Source organism: Caretta caretta, chromosome 2 (assembly GCF_965140235.1).
Source record: "Caretta caretta isolate rCarCar2 chromosome 2, rCarCar1.hap1, whole genome shotgun sequence".
NCBI lineage: Eukaryota > Metazoa > Chordata > Testudines > Cheloniidae > Caretta > Caretta caretta.
This window is the reverse complement of record NC_134207.1, coordinates 29,704,890-29,727,671: the sequence shown is the minus strand read 5'-3', so window position 1 is coordinate 29,727,671 and position 22,782 is coordinate 29,704,890. Positions and strand designations below refer to the sequence as shown.

The following is a 22,782-nucleotide window of genomic DNA, read 5'->3' as shown; positions in this document are numbered from 1 at the left end:
TAACATGTGTTGACTGGGAGATCATTCTGCATTAGCAGAACGAGGTACAGAATCACATGGCCTTGTTATTTGAGGGACACAAAATAAATTACAATCTACCAGGGACTCCTCACTAAAAAATTTCAAGTTTTCTGTATATATTTTTAAAAAAAAAAACATAAACTGCTCAGTATCACAAGTTGTGACTTAATTCTGAGTAAACTAAAGAAACAGGATTAAAACTGCCACCCCCCTTGCAGCACATGCTTACAAAGTGTGTACTGTAATATATCACGTGAACTGCAGTACAGAAGAGGAAAATACAGGATTGAGGGAAAGCTTATGGTTGGACTTTTTCCTTTACTTTGTTCAAGAGAAATATTGTATTATCATAGTGTAGCTAAATATTACTTTCTTTCATGCTTTTGGTGCCAATATGAAACAAATTAACCTACACTGTCACCAATGCCACTGCTAGAAAAAAAGTGTTTATTTCATTTTTTTAGGCATTATAACTCAATCCCTATTTTGGTGTGTGAAGTGTTACAAGGTTTAGAAATTAACACATTCAAGAAGAAATATTATAACATCTACAAAGCACCAGTAAATAAAAATCAGACATTAGTTGTGTGGTTGTTTGCACACATTGTTATGGCTCTTTTAGAGTCTCATCAGAGTGTAAGGCTGAACAATTGCTAAGTTAATATGAATATATAAGCTGAAACACTTATGAAGAACTTTACTGTGCTGGAGCACATTTTTATAATTTAATAAATTAAAAAAGAAAACAAAATTCTGCCTGCATTCCCCCCCCCCCCCACAGCTACACTGTTCTGGAGACAAGTGTAAATATTCTACAATTAGCACAGACTACATTTAAGAACTTTTCTTTTAGCTCAAAATTTTGCTCTCCATTAGGAATGTTCCATAAAAACTACTGATAAAACAAAGTAGATGTAAAATTATCTATAAGTAGCAGAAAGGGATAAAAAAAATAAACAACAAAGAGCTCAGATCCTCCAATTCCCATTGGGAGTTAGGTTCCTAAATATCTTTGAGGATCTGGGCCAAAAAAAACCTAATTAGATACTAAACAAAGGGGAAAACAACTTTCTAATGTCTCTCACTTTTAACCCTAAATTCCTAGGAACAATCAGAAAGAGACTGTCAAAACCTAAGTAGAGCCTCTACTCAAAAAATGGTTTGAATATTACAAAATATATTAATCTGGAAGAATTCTTGAACTGAAATCAGAATTGCTCACACAAAAAACAAGTTTCTTGTCACTTATGTCATTTACTCAAACACCAGGTCAAAGTTAAGGGATCGATCTGTTAATGTCCTAGAAGAAAACAGTTAGAAGAAAATAAACCCAAAATAGTTTATCAACTGGCATCAACCACTACTAGACAAAGACAACATATAAAAACAAGCAAGCTTTTCCCAAAAAAGCATTCATTAAGCCTTTATTCAAGAATCCAATGCCTGGCACTGGCCATCTCATGAACTACTGTGGTTGTGGTGAGGCCCTTTTGTCATGAAGATTTACTATCTTACCTGCAGTTCCTTTCTGCAGTAGAGGATTTTTCTGTATAATTACCTGAATTGTCTTCTCTGAGATTCCAGAGGGTGGTTTACATTTCTCCCCGAGGAAGCAATCGTGCAGGCTTAAGCAAGGCTCTTGTTCGGTCATCTTTCGAGTCAACATTTTTTGATATGATAAGGGAATTAGTATGGTTATATGAGCTGCAGTGTCAGCAGTATCTTCGTCACACTCAAAAGGTGTGGTGTAGTGCTTTCCCAATGTCTGGCCACAGCGAGGGCTTGGGTTTGGCCAAGATGACAAACTCTCAATGCAGATAAAGGGCAGGTGATGAAAATCCATTGGGGAATGATCTTGAGAGTGTGGTGGTTATGGTTTCTGATCCGTTCTTAAGAGAATTTGTTGAAACCATGTGTCAAAGAGGTGCACAGTTTGGAGGTATTCATTGATCCCTAACTACTCATGGAATCCCCCAGGGTACAGATGGTCAAATTATTTCATTTCCTTGCATCATGCTGCATGTTTGCAAGCATTTCTTTCAGAACTGAGCCTCACCACAGCAATTGATGTTTTTGTGACTTCCAGTGTACTCTGCATGGAGCTACCAATCAAGATTTCGGATGAAAAGATATGCCATATGTCAAGGTTCCTCCCCCACTCTGAACTCTAGGGTACAGATGTGGGGACCTGCATGAAAACCTCCTAAGCTTACTCTTACCAGCTTAGGTTAAAACTTCCCCAAGGTACAAACTATTTTACCCTTTGCCCTTGGACTTCCACTGCCACCACCAAACGTTTATCTGGGTTTATTTTATTAGGAAAGCATTGTTTGGAAATGTCTTTCCCCCAAAATCCTCCCAAAACTTGCACCCCACTTCCTTGGGACAGTTTGATAAAAATCCTCACCAATTTGGATAGGTGACCTGTCATAAATATAAAGGGAAGGGTAAACACCTTTAAAATCCCTCCTGGCCAGAGGAAAAATCTTTCACCTGTAAAGGGTTAAGAAGCTAGGATAACCTTGCTGGCACCTGACCAAAATGACCAATGAGGAGACAAGATACTTTCAAAAGCTGGGAGGAGGGAGAAAAACAAAGGGTCTATGTCTGTCTGTGTGATGCTTTTGCCGGGGACAGAACAGGAATGGAGTCTTAGAACTTAGTAAGTAATCTAGCTAGATATGCATTAGATTATGATTTCTTTTGATGGCTGAGAAAATAAGCTGTGCTGAATAGAATGGATATTCCTGTCTGTGTGTCTTTTTGTAACTTAAGGTTTTGCCTAGAGGGATTCTCTATGTTTTGAATCTAATTACCCTGTAAGGTATTTACCATCCTGATTTTACAGAGGTGATTCTTTTTTACTGTTTCTTCTATTAAAATTCTTCTTTTCAAGAACTGAATGCTTTTTCATTGTTCTTAAGATCCAAGGGTTTGGGTCTGTGGTCACCTATGCAAATTAGTGAGGATTTTTACCAAACCTTCCCCAGGAAGTGGGGTGCAAGGGTTGGGAGGATTTTGGGGGGAAAGACGTTTCCAAACAATGCTTTCCTAATAAAAATAAACCTTGACATGACCACAGACCCAAACCCTTGGATCTTAAGAACAATGAAAAAAAGCATTCAGGTCTTACAAGAAGAATTTTAATAGAAGAAACAGTAAAAAAGAAGTAACAATAAAAAGAATCCCCTCTGTAAAATCAGGAAGGTAAATACCTTACAGGGTAATCAGATTCAAAACATAGAGAATCCCTCTTCTCTTTCCAAGAGAATCCAGCTTCTTTTTTTAAAATAAGTACAAGAACAGAATATTCTTTGTTCAAATTAGATATGGGGTGCTGTCAAAAAAATGGATCTGTTTCCCAAAGTTTGGAGAGTGTGAAATTCACATCCAGTGTTCTAATATGGTCTGAACTCTAAATCTTTCCAATTTCTATAAAACTTAATCCATAGCACTGAGAGGATGAGTATCCCATATTGTCATGAGGTATGAAGGATGAGCAATATACCCTCAGAAACTGCCCATTTCAATGAACCCCACCTCTTTCCACATACACAAAGGTCATCGTTCGCTTCCAGCTCCACCCTTGCACTCCTTCCATCTCCCTCCAAAAGTGTCTTGCTCTCCTCCTCGCTTGTGAGCATTCAAAGTGCCCTCAGAAATGCAGCAGGGAGAGTGCCTCCTGCTCCCCTCCACTATTTCCTCACTGCCAACCAGCCTCCTGGATATATTGGAGAGCGATGGTGGGACTCATTGGAAAAGTAGGCCAAGAAAGCAGTGATAATTGCCAGTAGGGACAAGGCAGGACCAGCTGAAATAAGACTTCCAGCATAACTCTGCCTCTTTCTTTATAGAGTCTGGCACAGATCATCGGGTTCAGAAATTTGTCAACTCCACCAGGAAACATTAGTCTGAAAATCAGTCTTTTTCTTAAGGGTTAAAGGAAATTCATAATCCACAGCAGTACATGTTTGTCTATAGTTTATATGTGATGTATCAGTTTTTCTCTCTCTTCAGAGCACCTCATTTTATTTCTCCTGCAGAAATGCTTCAGACTCATTCTAACTTTGACTTTAAGAAATATGATTCCAGCTGGTATTTTTGATAACTTCTAAAGTGAGCTAAAACTTTCATTTTTATCAGGCAGATTTATACTCAGCCACTCATATGCCCTGGGAGAACAAGTCAGGAGGATTATGTTGTTGAATCAAATGAATGTAATGGAATTGGAAATTTTCAATTTAATTTTTTTCAGAGCAATCCCAGAACATAAATGTAACTAATTGTTAATATTCAAATTGCCATTTTTTCAAAAGTGTACTTTCAATTAGTTTTGCAAATGTATATTAATTTACATAAATTAACGAAAAGAGTGATAGGAGATGATATGCAGGGAGGATATCAAACATGACACTGAAAAACCAGTCAGTTAAAATTTTAAAGGAGAGCAACAGATGCATCTTTTAAAATATACTTGTACCCACTGCACCTACAGAACCTTTCACTGACACATGAAAAAATCTATTTATTGCACAAACTGACATTTATGCACAATTGCCTGCTTTGTTTGTCCAAATGCTTGCTTGTGCACAGAAATGTAAATTCACCAAAGAGGTGTACACATATTTCTGCAGTTGCTTCCATCGCAATCTTATTATCAAAATGGTATTTGTACTAACAATGATCCCCTCTAAAATATTTGTTTTATACTTCACATTAGAGCTTCAAACAGGCAATTATTATTAACATGTAGAAAAACATAGTTTATAATCTGAAGACTTTATTCAATTCAAGAGTATAACAAAAACTGCTAATCAATCAACAGAATAAACCAAATTTGTGTCAAAGGTACTTTTAATGAAACTAATGAACACTATAAAGCATGTGCTGTATGACAAACTGCTATATCTATACCATCTGTCTATTTGTCTTTTCACCATATGTCTCTATATTAACTGCTAATAACTTTTTAAATATGCATCATCTGCTCTGCAAAAAGCATGTACTGCTTTTACTAAGTAGGTAAGCACAAGGATGTAAATGAGTCTCTCTTCAGTTATCAGTTACATATTTTACCCTTGAATTAATTGATCTTGTGAGATATTTAGTTAACATGATACTATAGATATGCACAAAGATTATCAGCATCTCTACCTTTCCCCATGGATATAAACTTTTTATACCTTTTTTCTTAGCTTGGTTGTTAAGCTTCCTTTTCATTTTACATTATTATTCAAATATCTGTGATTGCACAATGCATTCTTCACTGCAGTTACATTTGTAGAAATTCTCAAAGATAAATCCCAGATATTGGTTGTCCTTTATACTAATTTATTCAGAAATTTACTGCTACACTTCTAAAGGCACACTGCACAGAGAAATGCAAGGAAATGTGTTTACTGACAGTTAGCAGGTGGCTGAAGGATATGTGACTGAATAAAACAAAAAAGCTAGTTGGTAAAGCCTTTCCAAATTTCCTGGATGGCATGCATGTATCTTAGTGTTATAGGTATACATTACTGTTGATAATGTTTTACTACATGTTAATAGAAAATTTGAAGTAAAAAAAGAAATGATAGTGATAATATACAGTCGACATTCTGGTAGAGTGACTGTAGTGGGGTGGCCACTTATTGAGCGGCCCCTTATGGTTAAGTATGACAATACAGGCACCTATGAGCCCCTTTTGTGAGCCCCTTAAACAGACAGCCTCTGTTACAGCTCGCAGCACCCCCTTTCTAGGGCTGATTTAATATCAATTAAAATTCACACAAACCTCAGAGCCCTTAATCACAAAATAATTCAAACAATCCTTCAATAGGGCCTCAACATAAAGTCCAAAAATCATAATTCAATACGCCATACTTAGCTGCAGTTCTTCAGCTACACCCAGAGCTCTTTCTCTGTCAACCTGCTCGACCTGAAGATGTCAGTCCCCAAGCAATTTTTGGTTGGAGCTCAGCTCCCTGGCCCTGTTTGCTTTTACTCTCTCTCTTTCTCTTACTCCCTCACACACATTCTTATCCCCAGGCTTTCCAGCCCATGGACATAGTTACAAAATTCAGTACCTCATGCAAAGTCTTTTCATTTTATTCAAGGTTGTTCTTCTTAATTTTGTCAAGCTATGAAATAATATTATTTAATATAACAAATATCAGGCAGAGTATGGCAAACTGACTGACACAATTAACATTCATGTTCCCATTGGCCTAGAATACTGAAATTTGGTAGGTTTCAGAGGAACAGCCGTGTTAGTCTGTATTCGCAAAAAGAAAAGGAGTACTTGTGGCAAGAGTTGTTACTTTGGATGGGCTAGCACCAGCAGGAGAGTGAATTTGTGTGGGGGGGTGGAGGGTGAGAAAACCTGGCTTTGTGCTGGAAATGGCCCACCTGTTGATCACTTTAGATAAGCTATTACCAGCAGGACAGTGGGGTGGGAGGAGGTATTGTTTCATATTCTCTGTGTGTATATAAAGTCTGCTGCAGTTTCCACGGTATACATCTGATGAAGTGAGCTGTAGCTCACGAAAGCTCATGCTCAAATAAATTGGTTAGTCTCTAAGGTGCCACAAGTACTCCTTTTCTTTTTGAAATTTGGTACATTCTTTCATCATAGGTTGCTGAGCACCAAAAAATTGAAATCTTAACATTTAACTTTTCCATTAGAGTTGACCCAAAGGTCAATCTTCCTGATGGATTTCAATCATTCAAGCAGTAAAATTTTGAAATATGGGTCTTGTGAACTCGTGATTGCATACACAATAATCACAAATTTGAAACATGACATTTGTGTCATAGGTCACTGAACAGTCATCTGTTTTACTTATTTACCAAAGTTAATTTCTTCCATTAGGCTCCCATTTATGGTCAGAAGCCTCCAAATGGAAATCAGTTGTATTCGTCAGGTTTTATTCAAGAAATGGGTAAACAAATGTAAAACCATAAGTATTTTAAACAAAAAAGATTGCTCATTAAAGAAATAAGGAAAAGAGGATATAAACATTGATATATTTGTAAAAAACAAACAAAAAACAATGTGATATTATTTCAGTGTGACATCATTTCAAATGTAAAACAATGTAACAGAGTAATTGTGAAAACCAACAAACCATGATAATAGTTTAAGAATTTGTCTTTACCTTTACACATGGGTCTATGATCACTCCATGCAGCAAACACTTCAGCTATCCTCTGACAGGTGATACTTTTTGCCCCCTGCAACACATAGTCTTCATCACAGGAGAACTGTACTGTTGCTCCCAAGCTAAAATCAGAGTGAGGAAAAATGAATATCATGAGGTGTGTCTTACAAATAATGAATACTCTTCTTTCTTAACCAAAATTGTATCAAGTGCCACAGATGTGGGGAACATTGATGGCTCTTAGGCAACAGGAGTTCCATATTGGACACAAAAATCACTTATTGTTTCGTCTGGCAAACATTTCTTAATATAATAGAAGAGAACAGGAGAAAACTAAAAAAGCAACTTTGGGGGCATCCGTTGACTACTATTATTCATGAAATGATGTTAATATTGGCTTCAAAAGGATACTGCTTGTCTGCTTTTCCTATATGGAGGTAACCTTTGGTGCTTCAGACTTGTCAGAGAAGGAAACAGGAACCAAACAATGGAAAGCTGACTCAAAGAAAGAAAAAGAGGAAACCTAGCAAGCCACAATATTGTGGTTGTGTTTGTGCTCTTAAAGGTAAAGGTCCCTTCTTGTTTCCATTAAACAAAGAAAACAGGAGTCAAAAACAGCCAGCATGGACCTAATATGGTGTTCTGAAACCACTATCTTGTTCTCTAGAATAAGAGAAGTAGAAAAGGACAAAGACAGTAATTCCTGTCCATACTTTTAATTTTTAAAAAAAAAATATTATGAGATATTGGCAGGTTTTTGCTTTATTTTAATTACCAGGAAAACACATATGATAGAAAATAAAACATACCATGTTTATGTGACATTTTCTATTCTATATATTGATAATACCACAATTATTACAAATTATAAATTATTATTTGTATTATTATAGCATCTAGGAGCCTCAGTTATGTTTTACTCACTACTACAGAACAAAAAACTAGTTCATGCCCAGTGGAGCTTACAACATACTGATGTGAAAGTAAACAACATAATGGACTAAATGTCTATTTCCAAATGGTACCCACTGCATTTTTGTTGTCATCTCTTTTGGTAATACATATAGTGCTCTTTTTAAATAAAGAGTGATATACCATAGTAATTGTCTAAAATTGGTTTAATTTTGTATTGCTCAAGATCATATATTTCATATTAATTTCATTACCCTTGATTTTCAAAAACTATGTTCTTAGATTATAAACTCTGCAGGAAAGAAACATTTTTTTTCTATGTGTTGCACAGTGCCTAAAACAATGGAATCCTGATCCTAACTGGGGCTTCTGGGTGGCAGCTTAACATAACTATTTAAAAGCAACAACAGTACTAATGGCACATTTAATTATAACTCCGATGCAGTAAGGTATTTAAGCATGTGAGCAGACCCACTGACTTCAAAGAACAAATTGGCTGCTTAAAATTACATACATGCGTAAGTATCTTCTTTAATAATTGCACTCTCTGGGTCAATGAAATCTTAAAATACTAAACATATAACCCACCATGTACTTTCCACCTCCGCACTATTACACACAATACATGTTTTCTTTCAAAAAGGTTTTATTGTATCTCGATACATTCATTATTATTGTACCAGCAGCTTTGCAAACTCTTTACTCCCCACCTCCCATATTCAACAGTAGTAAGGCAGAGGAGTAATCTTTGGTTATGAAACACATTCTGATATGTTTTACAAAATATTTGTTGCCATCTAATTTATGGTAGCTTCCCAGGGCTGCCTGATAAGCCACAGCGTGGCCTGAAATCTTCAGAATTGCATGCTGGGGCCTTGCCTCTGGCATGCCCCACCAGCCCCCAGCCCTGCCCCTAGTATGCCAGAACTTGTGAGAGGGTTCTCAGGAGACAGCCTTACAGCCGTCTTCCATAGTTCCTGCACTGGGGGAATCCTCCGTGGGCAGATATTGGGCTTTTAGGGCTCCTTTATATTGCTCTGAGCCTTTTACCCAGTACAAAGAGGCTGGAGCAGGGGAGAAGAACTCACTCAATCTGCTCATTTGACTCAGCTCTTGTAAATCTAAGTCTGATTCTGCAAGGGTCTGACTGCTCTGAACTCCTGTTGCAGACAATGGAAGTTCAGAGCATTCAGCCCCTTGCAAGATCTGGCCTTTAAAGCGTAATTACCGCATTCCTTATGTGTGCACATATGATTGTTGTAATACGCTTTATTTCTTTATTTCCTGTTTCAATTCAATTGACAGGCAAAAGATCTGGGTGGAGTGGCTGCAAGTGCAGAATGCACAGCTCACACTTTCATTTTCAACTATTGAAATTTAAAGTACAAACATGATAGAACTAATCATTAGTGAAGAATTATACCAAAGAAAGGGGAGTGAAGCTTGTAGAAAATTAGGATACTTTTCTAATTGTTTTAGGGCCTAACACAACTGGGCCCCGATCCAGTTTGGGGAGTATCACGGGATAGTTCCCCATCACAGGCACTAGTGCCTAGTGGTCAGCCCCTCTTTCCCCTGCCCTCCCTGCTCCGAAATGGCCCTAATAGATATAAGGATCCTGTTAAGGAATGGCTCTCAGGGAAGAAATCCTGATACTGTACATTTAAGGGACCAAAGCCTTGCAGAGAGGACAGGACAAGGCTCCCCTTCCACCGAACCAGCTGAGAAGCATTTGGAGAAAGGAAACAGCTCAAAAGCTGCCTCCCTCCATCACAGCAGGCAGCCAGAGAGAAGACTGGCCTTTTGAACCCTCCAGATGGAAAAGGCTAATTAGACAGGGTGTTCAGCTGAAGAGAACTGGCACAACCTCAGCTCCAGTAAGAGGGCTGGAGGTGGAACTTCCACTTGAAGAAGGATAAGACTGATTAACCTAAGGCAAAGAGGCCTGAGAGATAACCTTCCTTCTGTGAGAGGGCTGAGAGGGAACTCCTGTTTGAAGGAAGGAGATATTGCTTGACACTACATAACTTCCAGCTCCTGAGAAAAAGAGAGGGCTGAAGAAGGGGCTTCTGTTCAAAGGAGGGATAAGATAGACTACTCTATGGCAAGAAGCAACCCAGCTCCAGGAAAGAGGGCTGAAGAGGGAAACTTCTGCTCAGAGAAAGGAAAGACTGACTACTCCCAGGCAAGAGATGAAGTTACTCATCACAGCCCAGTTGCTGCAACAAAGGTTGGGAATAGCTTTGAAGGAGTACCACCATAACCAGCAAAGAAGAAGTAGTGAGGAACCATAGATTCCAGGAGACTCCAGGGACCTGGGGAAGATTTAAGAAGCTGGGCAAAGTTAGAAGCAGCCCAAGGAAAATGGCAGAGGGTTTAAAGCAATAGTTCTTAACCACCTGAACAGTATTCCTGGGCTGGAATCCAGAGGAGAGGATGGCTCAGTTTCCCCTACCCTTCCCCAGACTAGGAGGGAAGGTACAGGCATCAGAAGGAGAAGACGTCAAGTAGCACAGGCCCCAGATGAAGACTGAGGCTCAAAAGCCTCAAAAGCCATTAGACTTTGGGGTTTCCTGTTTCAGAGACTTTTCTGTTAACCCTGGAAAGGGAATAGATTGAGCAGTGACCTGGCTGCTGGGTTAGCCCACATCAAACGACAGGCTGTCATGGCACCAGAATAACTAAAGAGGCTGCTACAATGAGGGAATCCCTGTAACACTGCACCTGGACATCATGAGGTACTCTGGAGGCACAGTAACCAGGAGCTTCTGGGCCATAATTAAACATGAAATAAAAATATTGATGATGATAGATAAACCTAGACAAGCAACTCAGAGATAAACTCATGAAAGCAAGATAATAGCTTGATGGACTAGTTCAGAAAGGGCCTTCCATGCATAAGGAGTAGCATGGCAGAAAGCGTGAAGGTGTTTTTGGGAGAGGAGAATAAACAGGTGATCAAGGCTGCTTGGTGAGCGGAGGTGGCAGCAGACAATTCAGCAAGATGCAAGAGTGAATACGAAGGGAGGATCTCTGCTGGTAACAGCCTTGTTGATAAGGACAAGAAGTTTGCAAATTAGGCAGTGGAAGAGAAGAAGCTAGTGTAGGTGGCTCAAAAAGTGGGTGACACAGTCACAACGATGGATCAGGAAGATGATCTTAGCAGTACTATGGATATGAAGGGACAAACCACTCAAATAGTGAGGTCATGAAAATCTAGACTTATAGATAGGTGAGAGAAGTGGAGATTGGAGTCAAAATCATATGATTTTGAAGATATTATATTTATATACTGGTTTTGAATCATCTCAGAAGATATAATGAAGGAACATATTTTTTCAGAAATCAGGATCATGTAGCAAAAAGAAAAGGAGTACTTGTGGCACCTTAGAGACTAACCAATTTATCTGAGCATAAGCTTTCATGAGCTAGCTTATGCTCAAATAAATTGGTTAGTCTCTAAGGTGCCACAAGTACTCCTTTTCTTTTTGCGAATACAGATTAACACGGCTGCTACTCTGAAACTGGTCATGTAACAGTCAGCCTCAGCTGGCTAGATGAGATTGGAAATTAAATGCTCCTCTACTAACATATATTGATCTTGTAAGTATAAATAGGGTGGGGGAATAGAAAAAATCCATCACAACAGTGTGAGTGGTGATGAAGGCAGTTATTATGGGGTGGGTGATGAAATACTATTCTGGAAGAGGAAATGAATAAGCCTGAAAATAGTACACATGGAAGATCAACTTTAAAAGGCTTAAAAAATTCAAATAGATTACATCTAAAAATAAATAAAGAAGCCACTGCAAGGTGTTCTGAACTGGGGAACAAATAAAATCTTGTTAAAACACCTACCATTATAAAGCAAAAAGACAAGATGAATCACGCAGCACAGCTAAAAACACTAAATTAATCAGATGGCTACTGAACCATTACATACACAGGGAATTCAGAGAGTAATGGAACATTCTATATGTCAGAATTTGTGCAGGATTCACAGGACTTAAAAAGTGTACGGCTTTAAAATATGGCCTGAGAAGTCCTAAAATGCAGCCCTGACCTGCATTTCTCTGTAACTTTATCTGCAAAGGCAAAACAAAGTCTGAATTTCTAGGGAGCACAGTGAACTTCTCTATCCATAAAGAAAGGTGCAAGTAAATATGATTGGGTGCATTTCTTGTTGATTTTCTGAGTTGGTATCAGTGTTGACTTCCTTTTGTTCAAGACGAGATGCAGATGATCAAGGAGACGTAATGTGAACGGAACATGAGAGAGGACGTTCTCTGGACTTGACTTTCTCTAAACAATTGTTGAGGTACAAGAAAATATGAATTCCTCTCTTTCTGAGGTATGCCATGCATTAGGTAAAAATTTGAGGAGCTGAGGACAGATCAAAGAGAAGCACTGTGTGTCAATAGTGGAGACCTGCCACTACAAACCTCAGAAACCTCCTGTGGCTCAGGATAATTGTCACATGGAAATAAACATCCTGAAGGTCCAGGGCCACAAACCACTCAGTGATTTAACATGGGAAGGATTGATGCTAAGTGACCATACAGAACCTCTCATATGTGATGAATTTGTTGAGGACACGTAAATTGAGGATAGATCTCATCCCTCCCTTGGATTTGGGGACCAGGAAATACAAAGAATAGAATCTGTTTCCCTGATGCTGCAGAGGGACCTCCTCTACAGCTCCCAGCACACACGAAATCTAGACCTGCTGAAGGAGCAGTAGCTCATGAGGGTCTCTGAAGAGGAATGGGATGGGAAGGAGGGATCCACAGGAATTGATTGGCATACCCGATCTCAGGGTGCTTAGGACCCATGGGTAGTGCATGCCAAGCACCATAAAAGTGACACAGTCTGTCCCCAAACTGGGGAGATAAGAGGCATGGAGGTCATAGCTGAAATGATGTCCTGGACCAGAAAGTCAAAATGGCTGCCTGCTCAATGTTGATCGAGGACAAGCTGTTTGGCTAAAGTTAGACCCAGAGGCTCTCCTCCTCTGTGATCTATGTCCTTTCCTGGAGAAATCCTGCTGTCTAGTAGGGAAGGACAACTTGCTGAACATACTCTGTGAGCAATATTGCTGCTGTTGCAGATACCCCCCAGAATGGCGTCTCCTTCTGGCTGGGGTATAAATTCCCAATGAACATAAAATAGTCTAGGTCTTGTCATTTTTCTCCAGCAACAAAAACCAATCACCAAAAGGTAAGTCCTCTAAGCTCGGATGAAACCTGCAGCTATAGTGGAATTTTGCAACTGTGAAGATGTTCTTATGGCCACAACTAATGCCACAATTCTGGACAAAGCACTGCCATGTCAACAGGCAACTACAACAAAGTTTTGGCCACTAGATGGCCATCCACAATGAATTCATTAAACTCCTCCCTGGAGGCTTCTGTCAACTTATCTGTGAACTTGGACACAGCTCCCAAATTAAGCAAGTCATATATTGATAAGAGCACCTCTGGTTTGCTATGCACATCTGTAAAGATGAAATTGTGTAAACCTTTCTCCCCATCAAGTCCAGTTAGACTCTTTGTCCTTGGAGGTGGACTTATATCCTCTCGTCTGAGATCTGTCATTCACCACTGTTACCACTACATGTGGGTTGAAGTCTCTGAGAATTGACTATAGGTGAGAAATTGCTTGAGACCAAGCCTGTAATCTGTTAAACTTTAGACACTAGATAACATATTTTCTTTTCTTTTTTTTTTTTGCAGTGGTGCAAATAGAATTAATATCTTACCAGTACACTGCATGCATGGGAGGGACACAAAGGGGGGGGGCACTACCAAAATGCGGGGGCACGTGACCTCCCCACATGACCACTTGCAGGACTCCTCCTCACCTCACCCCCAGGCCAGGGCCCCCGTGCTCTCCCCGTCCCCTCCCTGTGATCCATTGCATGTTACCTGGGAGGGGGCTCTGTCCTCCTCCCACTGTGCTGGAGACTTCCGATCCACCGGGCTTTCTGGAATCGCAGCAGCGAAAGGAGCAGAACATGAGGCCGCTGGGCAACCCCACACCGGCAGCTCCTCTGGCGCAGCTGTACCACCCCCAGCCCTACTACCAGCCCTTCCACACAGCTGCGTCTCTTGATTCTAGTCTGGAGTCTGTAAAGTAGCCCCACTGGAGGCCGGGGGGAGAAGGGGGGGTTGGTACAGCCACACTGGAGAAGCTGCCGGCATGGGGCCACTGCTCCTCCAGTGTCTTTCCAGTATAGAGTACTGGCTATAAATATCTTACTGGTACAGCGGACCGCCATACTTGCACCTCTGTTTGTTTGTTCATACCAGTCTTTTTTTCTCTTGCTTAGTATCATTTAAATCTCTGTTTTTTATAAATAAACTTAGTCTTGTTTACCACAAAAAGTCTCAGTGCTGTGTATTAAAGTGAAGTGTGAGTTTTCAACTAATCTAACAGGCTGGTGTGTATGCTGTCTTTATGGAGGCAGCAAACTTAATTTCTGTAAGTGTCACAGTGAGAGAAACTAGACCCTGTACAGCGACTCCATCCCAGAGAGGGCAAACAAATGGTCAGCCTCAACTAAGACCCAATACGAGGACAGCATCAGTATTGTGGATGAATGTGTAATTAACTCCTTGGATACTGGAAGAGGCATCATGCTTCCAAATGATACTAGAACAAATGACAGTGCCAGACCCAAGGCCAGTACCAAGCCTGATCATGAGATCTGTAATACAGATGTTTTTGGTGTCAAAGGTAGTGTTTGCACCAATGAGCTCATCGGTACTAAAAAGGGCATTCGCTGCAACTCTGCACTCTGAGTGCAATCGGTTAGTGCTGAATACAGTGCCAAAGCCCTGCAATCCAACTAGACAGTGCCATGGGCACAATAGAAGAAGATGAGGAAGAAGCCATAGTCACAGAAAGCCCCTGAACTACTGAGGAATCTGTAACAGAAAGGCAGAGCTGGTCTGATGCCACCTGGTATGCCAATGGTGTGGAAATTGTCAGTATTGACACAAAAGTCATAGGTGCCAGACTCAGTACATGTCCCATGGCCAATACCAGAATCAATGACACAGTATACATCCAGTGTCAGCATGGTACCTGGGCAGGAATGGTTAGATGGCCAAGCTCCAGCCTGTTGTCCAATCCTCTTAGAAGATGATGTTGAACCTCCCTGATCTCTAGAGGTCTCGGCAGAATAACCAGAGGTGGGTATGTTGGCACCCCAGACAGAGGTATGGGAAGAATATGGAAGGTCAAGCAGAAATGAGTACGTGTGAAGGAAGTCTGGCGGGAGGTGCAGTCTTAAAATTGGGATTGGGAGATTTGGGCATGAAACACAGCCTGGAGTGGGAAGTGTGTATGCATGGGATGTGGGAAAGTATTGTTTGAGGGCAGCCTGGAGGCAGGGTCTGGACTGATCTGGATGCGGGAAGAGTGAAGAATCTAGACAGGACAGCATGGTGAGCTACAAAGCAGGGAGAGGAGCTGGAAGGTAATGCAGGGATTAGTGACAAGTTTTGAATAGGATTTCCTCTCCATCTATTCTGTGTTTAAACTCCAGATGGACAATGAAGATGAATGTCTTTTAATCTGTGCCCCTTCCACTGAATGATTATTCCCTGCAGTATATTTTCTAGTACTTTGGCCAACACAGTTTTCAATTCTCCAAACAATGGGGCTTCCACAATTGCCTATGGGAAACTGCTCTACATTCTAATAGATCTCAGATAAGATGTTTATTGATATTTTTATCTAAATTACTTGCTCTAAATTTTATCCCACTGTTCCTAGTTATAACCTCCTTTCCATCCCACACCTGTTCTATCCTAGTTAAACCGTAAATTACTTTAAAAAACAGTGTTTATATCACTAGAGACACAAACTTCAATTCCAGATGGCAGTAGATACACATGCACAAGATAATGCCAATATTATAGCTATTTTAAGTAGAACTCTATAGCCACAGTAATATATAGCTCTTGGCAGATCAACCACAAATGCTGAGCCCTGTAGACCATAGGCTCTCAAAACCTGGCTGATTAGATGTTATTCTAACTGGTACTTCTGGGACTAAATTCTATCCCTTTTGTATAATGAACATGTGCAAACATAGTGCCTTCAGAAAGCGTATGCATACATACCGCAGGCTACCACGACAAATGAAAACCATCTAAGTACATGGAATGTATCAGGAAAAAAATCAACTAGTTTTTAGCATTACAATTACTACAGCTGAATCTCTGAAAGTTACCCTGGCAACTGTACAGCTATTGGTAACGTTAGAAAATACAGTCTTCTCACGAGAGAGATTTTCTTCTCTTTTCGGTACTTTAAATTATAAGCATAAAAATAAACTTTCAAAACTACCCACAGATTATTGAGTGCCTGGGGCAGAGGTGCCAATTCCCACATGGCATGGCACTCAGTTTCTCCAATATAGTCTTTGGCGCACTGATTATGGATGTGACTTAACCCTCCAGCCAAGTCACAGAGAGAGTTTTACCATTCTGGGGCAGTGGAGTTCCCAAGTCAAAGTTCAACATAAACCCAAACCGAAAGAATCTTAAATTCTGCTGGGCTCTGCTTTCAGCTGCCTTACTTTCAGATGCAACCCAGCTGCAGCAGCTTGTCTTAATATCCACCTCCAGGTTTTTGGTAAGAAATCAGACCAACAGTCTATATTAGGCCTACTCTCTGACAGGGAAGGTCCTAGCAAACCACAAGCTTCAGTCAGCTTCTAGTCCCATTGGGGCATCTCACATCACATGGGCAGTGCCAATCTGCTCTCCTTCCCAGTCCATTCTTATGTCATCTGCCTCTCTCATTTTAACTGCCCCTCTACAAGCCTGACAGCTTTTACAGGCGAAGCAGGTCAGAATGAATTCAGAGTAGTGGCAATGGAGTGTGCACACAGTGTTAAATGGATAGTAATCCATTCATATACTTTTTAAATGGTAGCAATATTTCTGGGGGGAAAATCAATAATGAACATTTAAAAATATCTTTTTCACTTGGTGTCTGTTTCGGGTGTCATCAAGATTTATTGTATTTTTTGGTGAGTTCACATCTTGAAATGTAAAAAATAAAATATGTAATTTAAAAGAAAAAAGGAAAATAAAATAATTTCCTGTTCTATGCTCTGATGTCTTACAATATTAGAAAATCTAGTTTATTGAGTTGTACTTCAGAGAAACATCCAGAAATTGAGAATCTATGATTGGGTATACAAATCCCACACATTTTTCATAAAAAATTCTGTGTTACATATACAGAATTTAATCAACTGTAAGATATGTTTTACTCATTAAATAAATAATGGTTTTGCTATTGATATAAGTCAGAATAGCCAACTCAAAGATGACCAAGGATTTTCACATGCTGCGGAATTCTCAGGAGGCTGGTTGTGCCAATTATGCCAGCTTGAAGAAGCAACAGGTAACCAAAATCTGGCACAAACAGGCAAATTGGGGAAGAAGAGGGGGAGAAATAAGTGACCTGATGGAGAATACGGTGTGTGGAGATTCTGAACAAACAATAATGCTTTTTTTCAGGCACGTGAAATTCAGTTCATCCTCATATAGGTTTTCTTACTACCATCTCAATTCTTATTTTTGATCAACTGTGGCCCTGCATACCCTACCATGGCCATAATTTAGACACATTCTACTGATATAGACACATTCTACTGATACTAACAAAATTAAAATGCAGAAGGAGGGTTCAGAATTGGCTTTAACTTTTTGTGCAGGTCCTCAAATACAATTTTCATTACCCTGTTCTCCTAAATGTAGATCACTCCTGCCTCCACTGCTGCACTACATGTACCTAAGGAGTTTGGGAAAAGCACGTGAGATTATTGTCTGGAACATCCACAACCTCAAATATCTCATTTATATCAAAAGGGGACCATAGGAATTTCTTGGTCATGGTCTTTTTTTTTCCTTAAGAAAAAAGAGGAGCAGAGCTATTTGTGCTGTAGCCTGGAAATAGTTGCAAACATTATTTCCCTCCCAAGGGACAAATCTTCAAATAATGTAGGACTCTGGCCTTACTGGAGGATTGTATGGGCATTCTGGTAAATTTTAATTCTGATGTATCCAACTAATTAACACAATTGTGAAATATTGTCTACATCTGTTAGATGGAAAAGCTAAGGCAAAAAGGCTAAGGGTAACATTTTCAAAAGCACCTACATGACTTAGGCACTTTTCAGTAGGGATCAGGTGCCTAATTTTATGTAGGTGCTTTTGAAAATTTTACACTGTAGCACTAGGAATTAAAGGAGTGATGCTAAACTTCTAAACCTTCTAAAACTCTCATGTAGACATAACAATTGTATGTGCTAAACTGACCAATTTACAGATTAGGGGGAGCCTAGAGTTTACCTCCATCTACTGAAGTGTGTGAAAACTGCAAACTGCCTTGTTTTCGCTAGGATTTTACATATTTTTTTATTACCATGTGTAAGAACACATCTTTTTTTCTTAATCTAGAGAAGGCCTAAGTGAGTGAATTTTGGCTGAAGAGAGAGTAGGTGTCACAGTGAAGATGGAACCTCAGAAGACCTTCAGTGATTCCATTTTATTAGTTATTCAGGTGACTCTGTACACATGTACAGCCAGAGGCTACACTGGCTGGTCAAAAGGGGAACCACATTAGCTTCAGGCAAATCGCTGACACAGAATAAAGGAACTTGTAATGGTACTACTACTATCAGCAACAAATCAGCCACATCCCATAGCAAAGGTTCTCCCAGAATTCAGAGCTCTTTGGCAATGGATTTCATGGATCTGAAAGTCCACCCTGGAAAGATGCTAGGGAAGTGTTTATGAAAAATCTTTAGGGAAATTCACTGTGAAACTTCCAGGCACTAGCAATCAATTTGTTTACATATTCAAAGCTATCATAGGAAGGGAAAGGGATATACATTTATTAATACTAATTTCATGAAAGCAGAGAATTATCTTTATTGAAGACAAAGTTCAATTCAAAGGATGGTTAGTTTAGGGCTTGTGGTGCTAGCGTAACAAGAACAGAATCTGGTCATCGGTGGGTGGGGTCGAACCTGGGACCTCTGAAGCTAAATGCATGAGCCTCTACTACATGAGCTAAAAGCCATATCCCCCTTAGCTAAGGCTGTAGAGCAGACTCATTAATTTTCTCTCTCTTAGTGAGGTTGGTGCTACTGGATGGGACAGAACACCACACCCAGAGGGTGTGTGGGTTACACTAGTGTAGGACTCAATAAACCCAGGTCCAATTTCCTTTTCTGCCACAATTTGTGTGTGACTTTGGGCAAGACCTTTAGGGCCAGACTTTTAAAAGGTTTTCAAAATCGGCTTGGTAAAATCAGTGGGAGTTAGGTACCTAAACACTTCTGAAAATCCCACTGGGCACTTCTCTGCATCTTAGGCATCTAAATACCTTTTAAAATCCAACTCTTCATCTCTCTGTGCCTCAGTCCAACCTGTGTAAAATGGAATAATAATACTCCCCTACCTCATAGGGTGGTGTGAGGATATATACTTAAAATACTGTGAGGTGTATATATACGATGGAAATGGGGGCTAGATAAATTGATTGAGAGAAATTGCTGAACATAATTAACATTTAAAAAATCAACAGTTACCAAAATTACCACACAATGGGGCTTGTCTGTATGGAGAGTTAGTGCATAGCAAGCTGGGGTGTAAATCTACAGCACCCTAGCGGGCTGTGCACTAAGCATTCATGTGGACACAGATGCTGTGCGCTAACAGTTCCTAGTGAGCACTAACCTATTGCTGTTTGAAACAGCAGTATACAAGGGGGACATTGTGTCTAGTCTCCTTACAAGGGGAGGGTCATAACTAACTTAGTCCTATCCCCTATCTTAGGCCATAGTTCCTGCAATGTGATGCATGCAAGGTGGTCCTTGTGAACATTTCATTGAAGGATGAATAGCTTAAGCATGTATTGGTTGAGGATAGTAAAGAAAAGCTAACTAGGAGACTTAAAGGTAAGATTCCAGAGATGTCCCCACTGAAAAAAAATACAAAAAACACCTTTATTTCTGATTTACAACTTCTATTTCAGAATAGGAATTGCTATCACCGAGTCTCCTTGACTCTATTTCAACCTTTAAAAGCCAGTTATGCTCAAATAGACATTTAGAATCAGAAACAAAGCTTTTAAAATTTCAAAACACAGCAATGGGGATTCTTACATCAGAAAAGAATATCCAAAACAGTAAGTGCATTGTGTCAGATTCCAAGAGACACTGTAAAATTCTGCAAGTTGTCTCAGAGCTTGTCTTACAACTTTTCTGAGGATATGTGAGAACATGTTTGTTGGGAAAGCAGTCAGTTGCCATATTACTTACTATGGCTGGAATAAAATGCTCCCCCTGGTCCTAACACACACACAGTTAAAAGGCTATGGAAAGTGGTGACAGGATACTGGCCACGTGAGAACCCAAGAATTCTTATAAAACGTTCTGATGCTGTGTTAAACCTGTATGGAAAGGAGATTCTGAGGAGTCTTTCTACAAACACTCTTTCTTCATTCCCCTAAAATGTTGCATTTTTGACTTAAGGTGTCTGCACAGTCAATTCTTGTTGGGGACTGGCAGCTTGCTCACACTAAGGCTATAATTACTAAGAATTTAAGTTTCTGATTCTCCTCTCTCTGTTGGTTAGAAGGCCATCCATAAGACAGTAAGGCTGCTCTTTAAATCAAGTTAAAGGTTTAAGTTTGGGTTGTGCTATTTTTCTTCTCTGTGATGAATAATACATGATGAGGATTTGTTTAATTGCTTTTTATGTTTTAAAAAATAAGGACTTTTCCCCTTGCAAATCTAGTTATCTTGGAAGACTGGCAACTGGAGAGCCCTTAGGATGATCATATTACATGTTTGGAGGTAGTGAAATCTGATCAACTGGGAAGAAGAGAGTTATTCATCCTGCTAAGCTTCGTCTTTGTGTGTGTGTGTGTGTGTGTCTGTGTGCCTTTTTTGAGACTCCTTTAATGTAAACAAGTGATCAACTTGAGAGAAAACACATCAGTCATTCAATATCCCACAGTCCTGTTCCTTCAATTAAGCTGTAAGAAATCTCATAATCCACATTTCTGAGACTGCTAACAAGTCTTCCAGGGAAAACTCGTCTTTATTCTCCTAATATGTGTGAATTAAAAACAAGCAAGGAAACATCCCCTAGCCCTTTCAACCCTTTCCTGTATATTATAAAATGGCTATAAAAAGAGGGTTTTTTCCTTCTTTACAAGTCACACCCCCTAATGTGGTTCCTTAAGTAAAGTTAATGAGACTCTTCAAGGACCAAAGTGATAGTGTCACCTAAAGGAGAAAAGGAATGTTTGCTAACACAAGGGATGAATCAGTTGATGTTTTTAAATGGCAATATAGTTATTTCTAATCAAAATGCTTTTTAAAAAAATGTTTTGTTTTATCTTTATCTGACCTGGATTTATTGTTAAACTATTCACCATAACTTATATACAGCTGAAAGAAAGAAGAAGAAGAAGCCTTTTAACTAGGAAATAGAAAATTTCACTGGGGCGGGGAATGACAGATACTGACTCATTTTTAGGGAATCCATTATAATAGAAGCTGGCCCAGTCTACTTTTCTAAGAAAAGCAGGAATAGGAATAGCTAATAAGGCAATATTGTATAGACAGGAGCTGTTCTGAGAAGAGACTGCCCAGAGAAAAGCTGCCAGACCAGACTCCTCCAATCTTTAAAAAAATCAAACCAGAGTTGTTTGAATGTCTGGATAAAATGACAGGTTTCAGAGTAGCAGCCGTGAGGTTTCTGCCCTGAGGAAACTTGGCAGAATATCTTTGAGGTGACAGAAAAGCCAGTGGGAAGGCTGTATACTTTGGGAAGTTACTGGAGCTCTTATATTAATGTGATACCAACTCAATAACTGCTTCCAAGGGGCCTAGTACATAATGGAAATGTTTTATACTTTACAAGCTACTTTTTTCTTATATTGTCTCTAAGGATGTCTATTGAATAAAAATGTTTGATCTCCTATTACTCCTACAGAGTCGGAGTTCTGATACTGACCACAATAATTCTTGTTATATTAAAGCTGTGGGTAAGATAATAGCATAACATTGTCTTACACTAGCCATTCTACAATACCCAGAAGGAAACAAAGTCCTTTCTCTGAGAGCTTACAGACTAACATGATTTCAGCCCTGCAAACTGATGAGCATCCTCAGCTATAACTGAAGACAACAAGAGCAAAAGGTGCTCCCAGAATAAAACCCACATAAGTGACACAAAACACACAGCAGTGCTGTGATTTAGTGTTTTTGTTTGTTTGTTTAAAATGGTATTGGGTGGGTGCCACGTTTGTTGAAGTGGGTTTGTATTTATGAGCAGCAGAAAAATGAAAAAGATGAGGGTAAAGCTGGTTTCCAAACAAACACAAAATACATCTATTTGCATTCACTATATTTAGTGATTTTTTTTCTTATTTTGTAGAATTCACAACTTCAAAGTGATCAATATAGGGAAAATATTAGATAAAGTTAGGACCAAAAGTAAGGTTTGAGGGTGGGTTAGCTTTTACAAAATTATAATATTTCTATGAGTTTTGTATATTTAACTTCCAAATGAAATATGTTTTCCCCTCTTCCTGTCCCTGAAAACCAAAATATTTTGATTCTGAAAAGCTGCTGCAGTGCGTCAGGGGAGTTGTAGTTTGGGCACCT

The 22,782-nt window shown here is 39.5% G+C and overlaps 1 protein-coding gene across 3 annotated transcripts in view; it reads right to left on the bottom strand.

Annotated features, from left to right (window-relative positions):
• The window catches only part of CSMD3 (CUB and Sushi multiple domains 3), a 1,179,008-nt gene that overhangs the window by 700,744 nt on the left and 455,482 nt on the right, over positions 1-22,782 (bottom strand). For all 3 annotated transcript variants that reach the window (XM_048841517.2, XM_048841518.2, XM_048841519.2), the window contains one exon: positions 7,161-7,285. In XM_048841517.2, the coding sequence (XP_048697474.2) occupies positions 7,161-7,285 (125 nt within the window). The remainder of the gene's footprint in view (positions 1-7,160; positions 7,286-22,782) is intronic.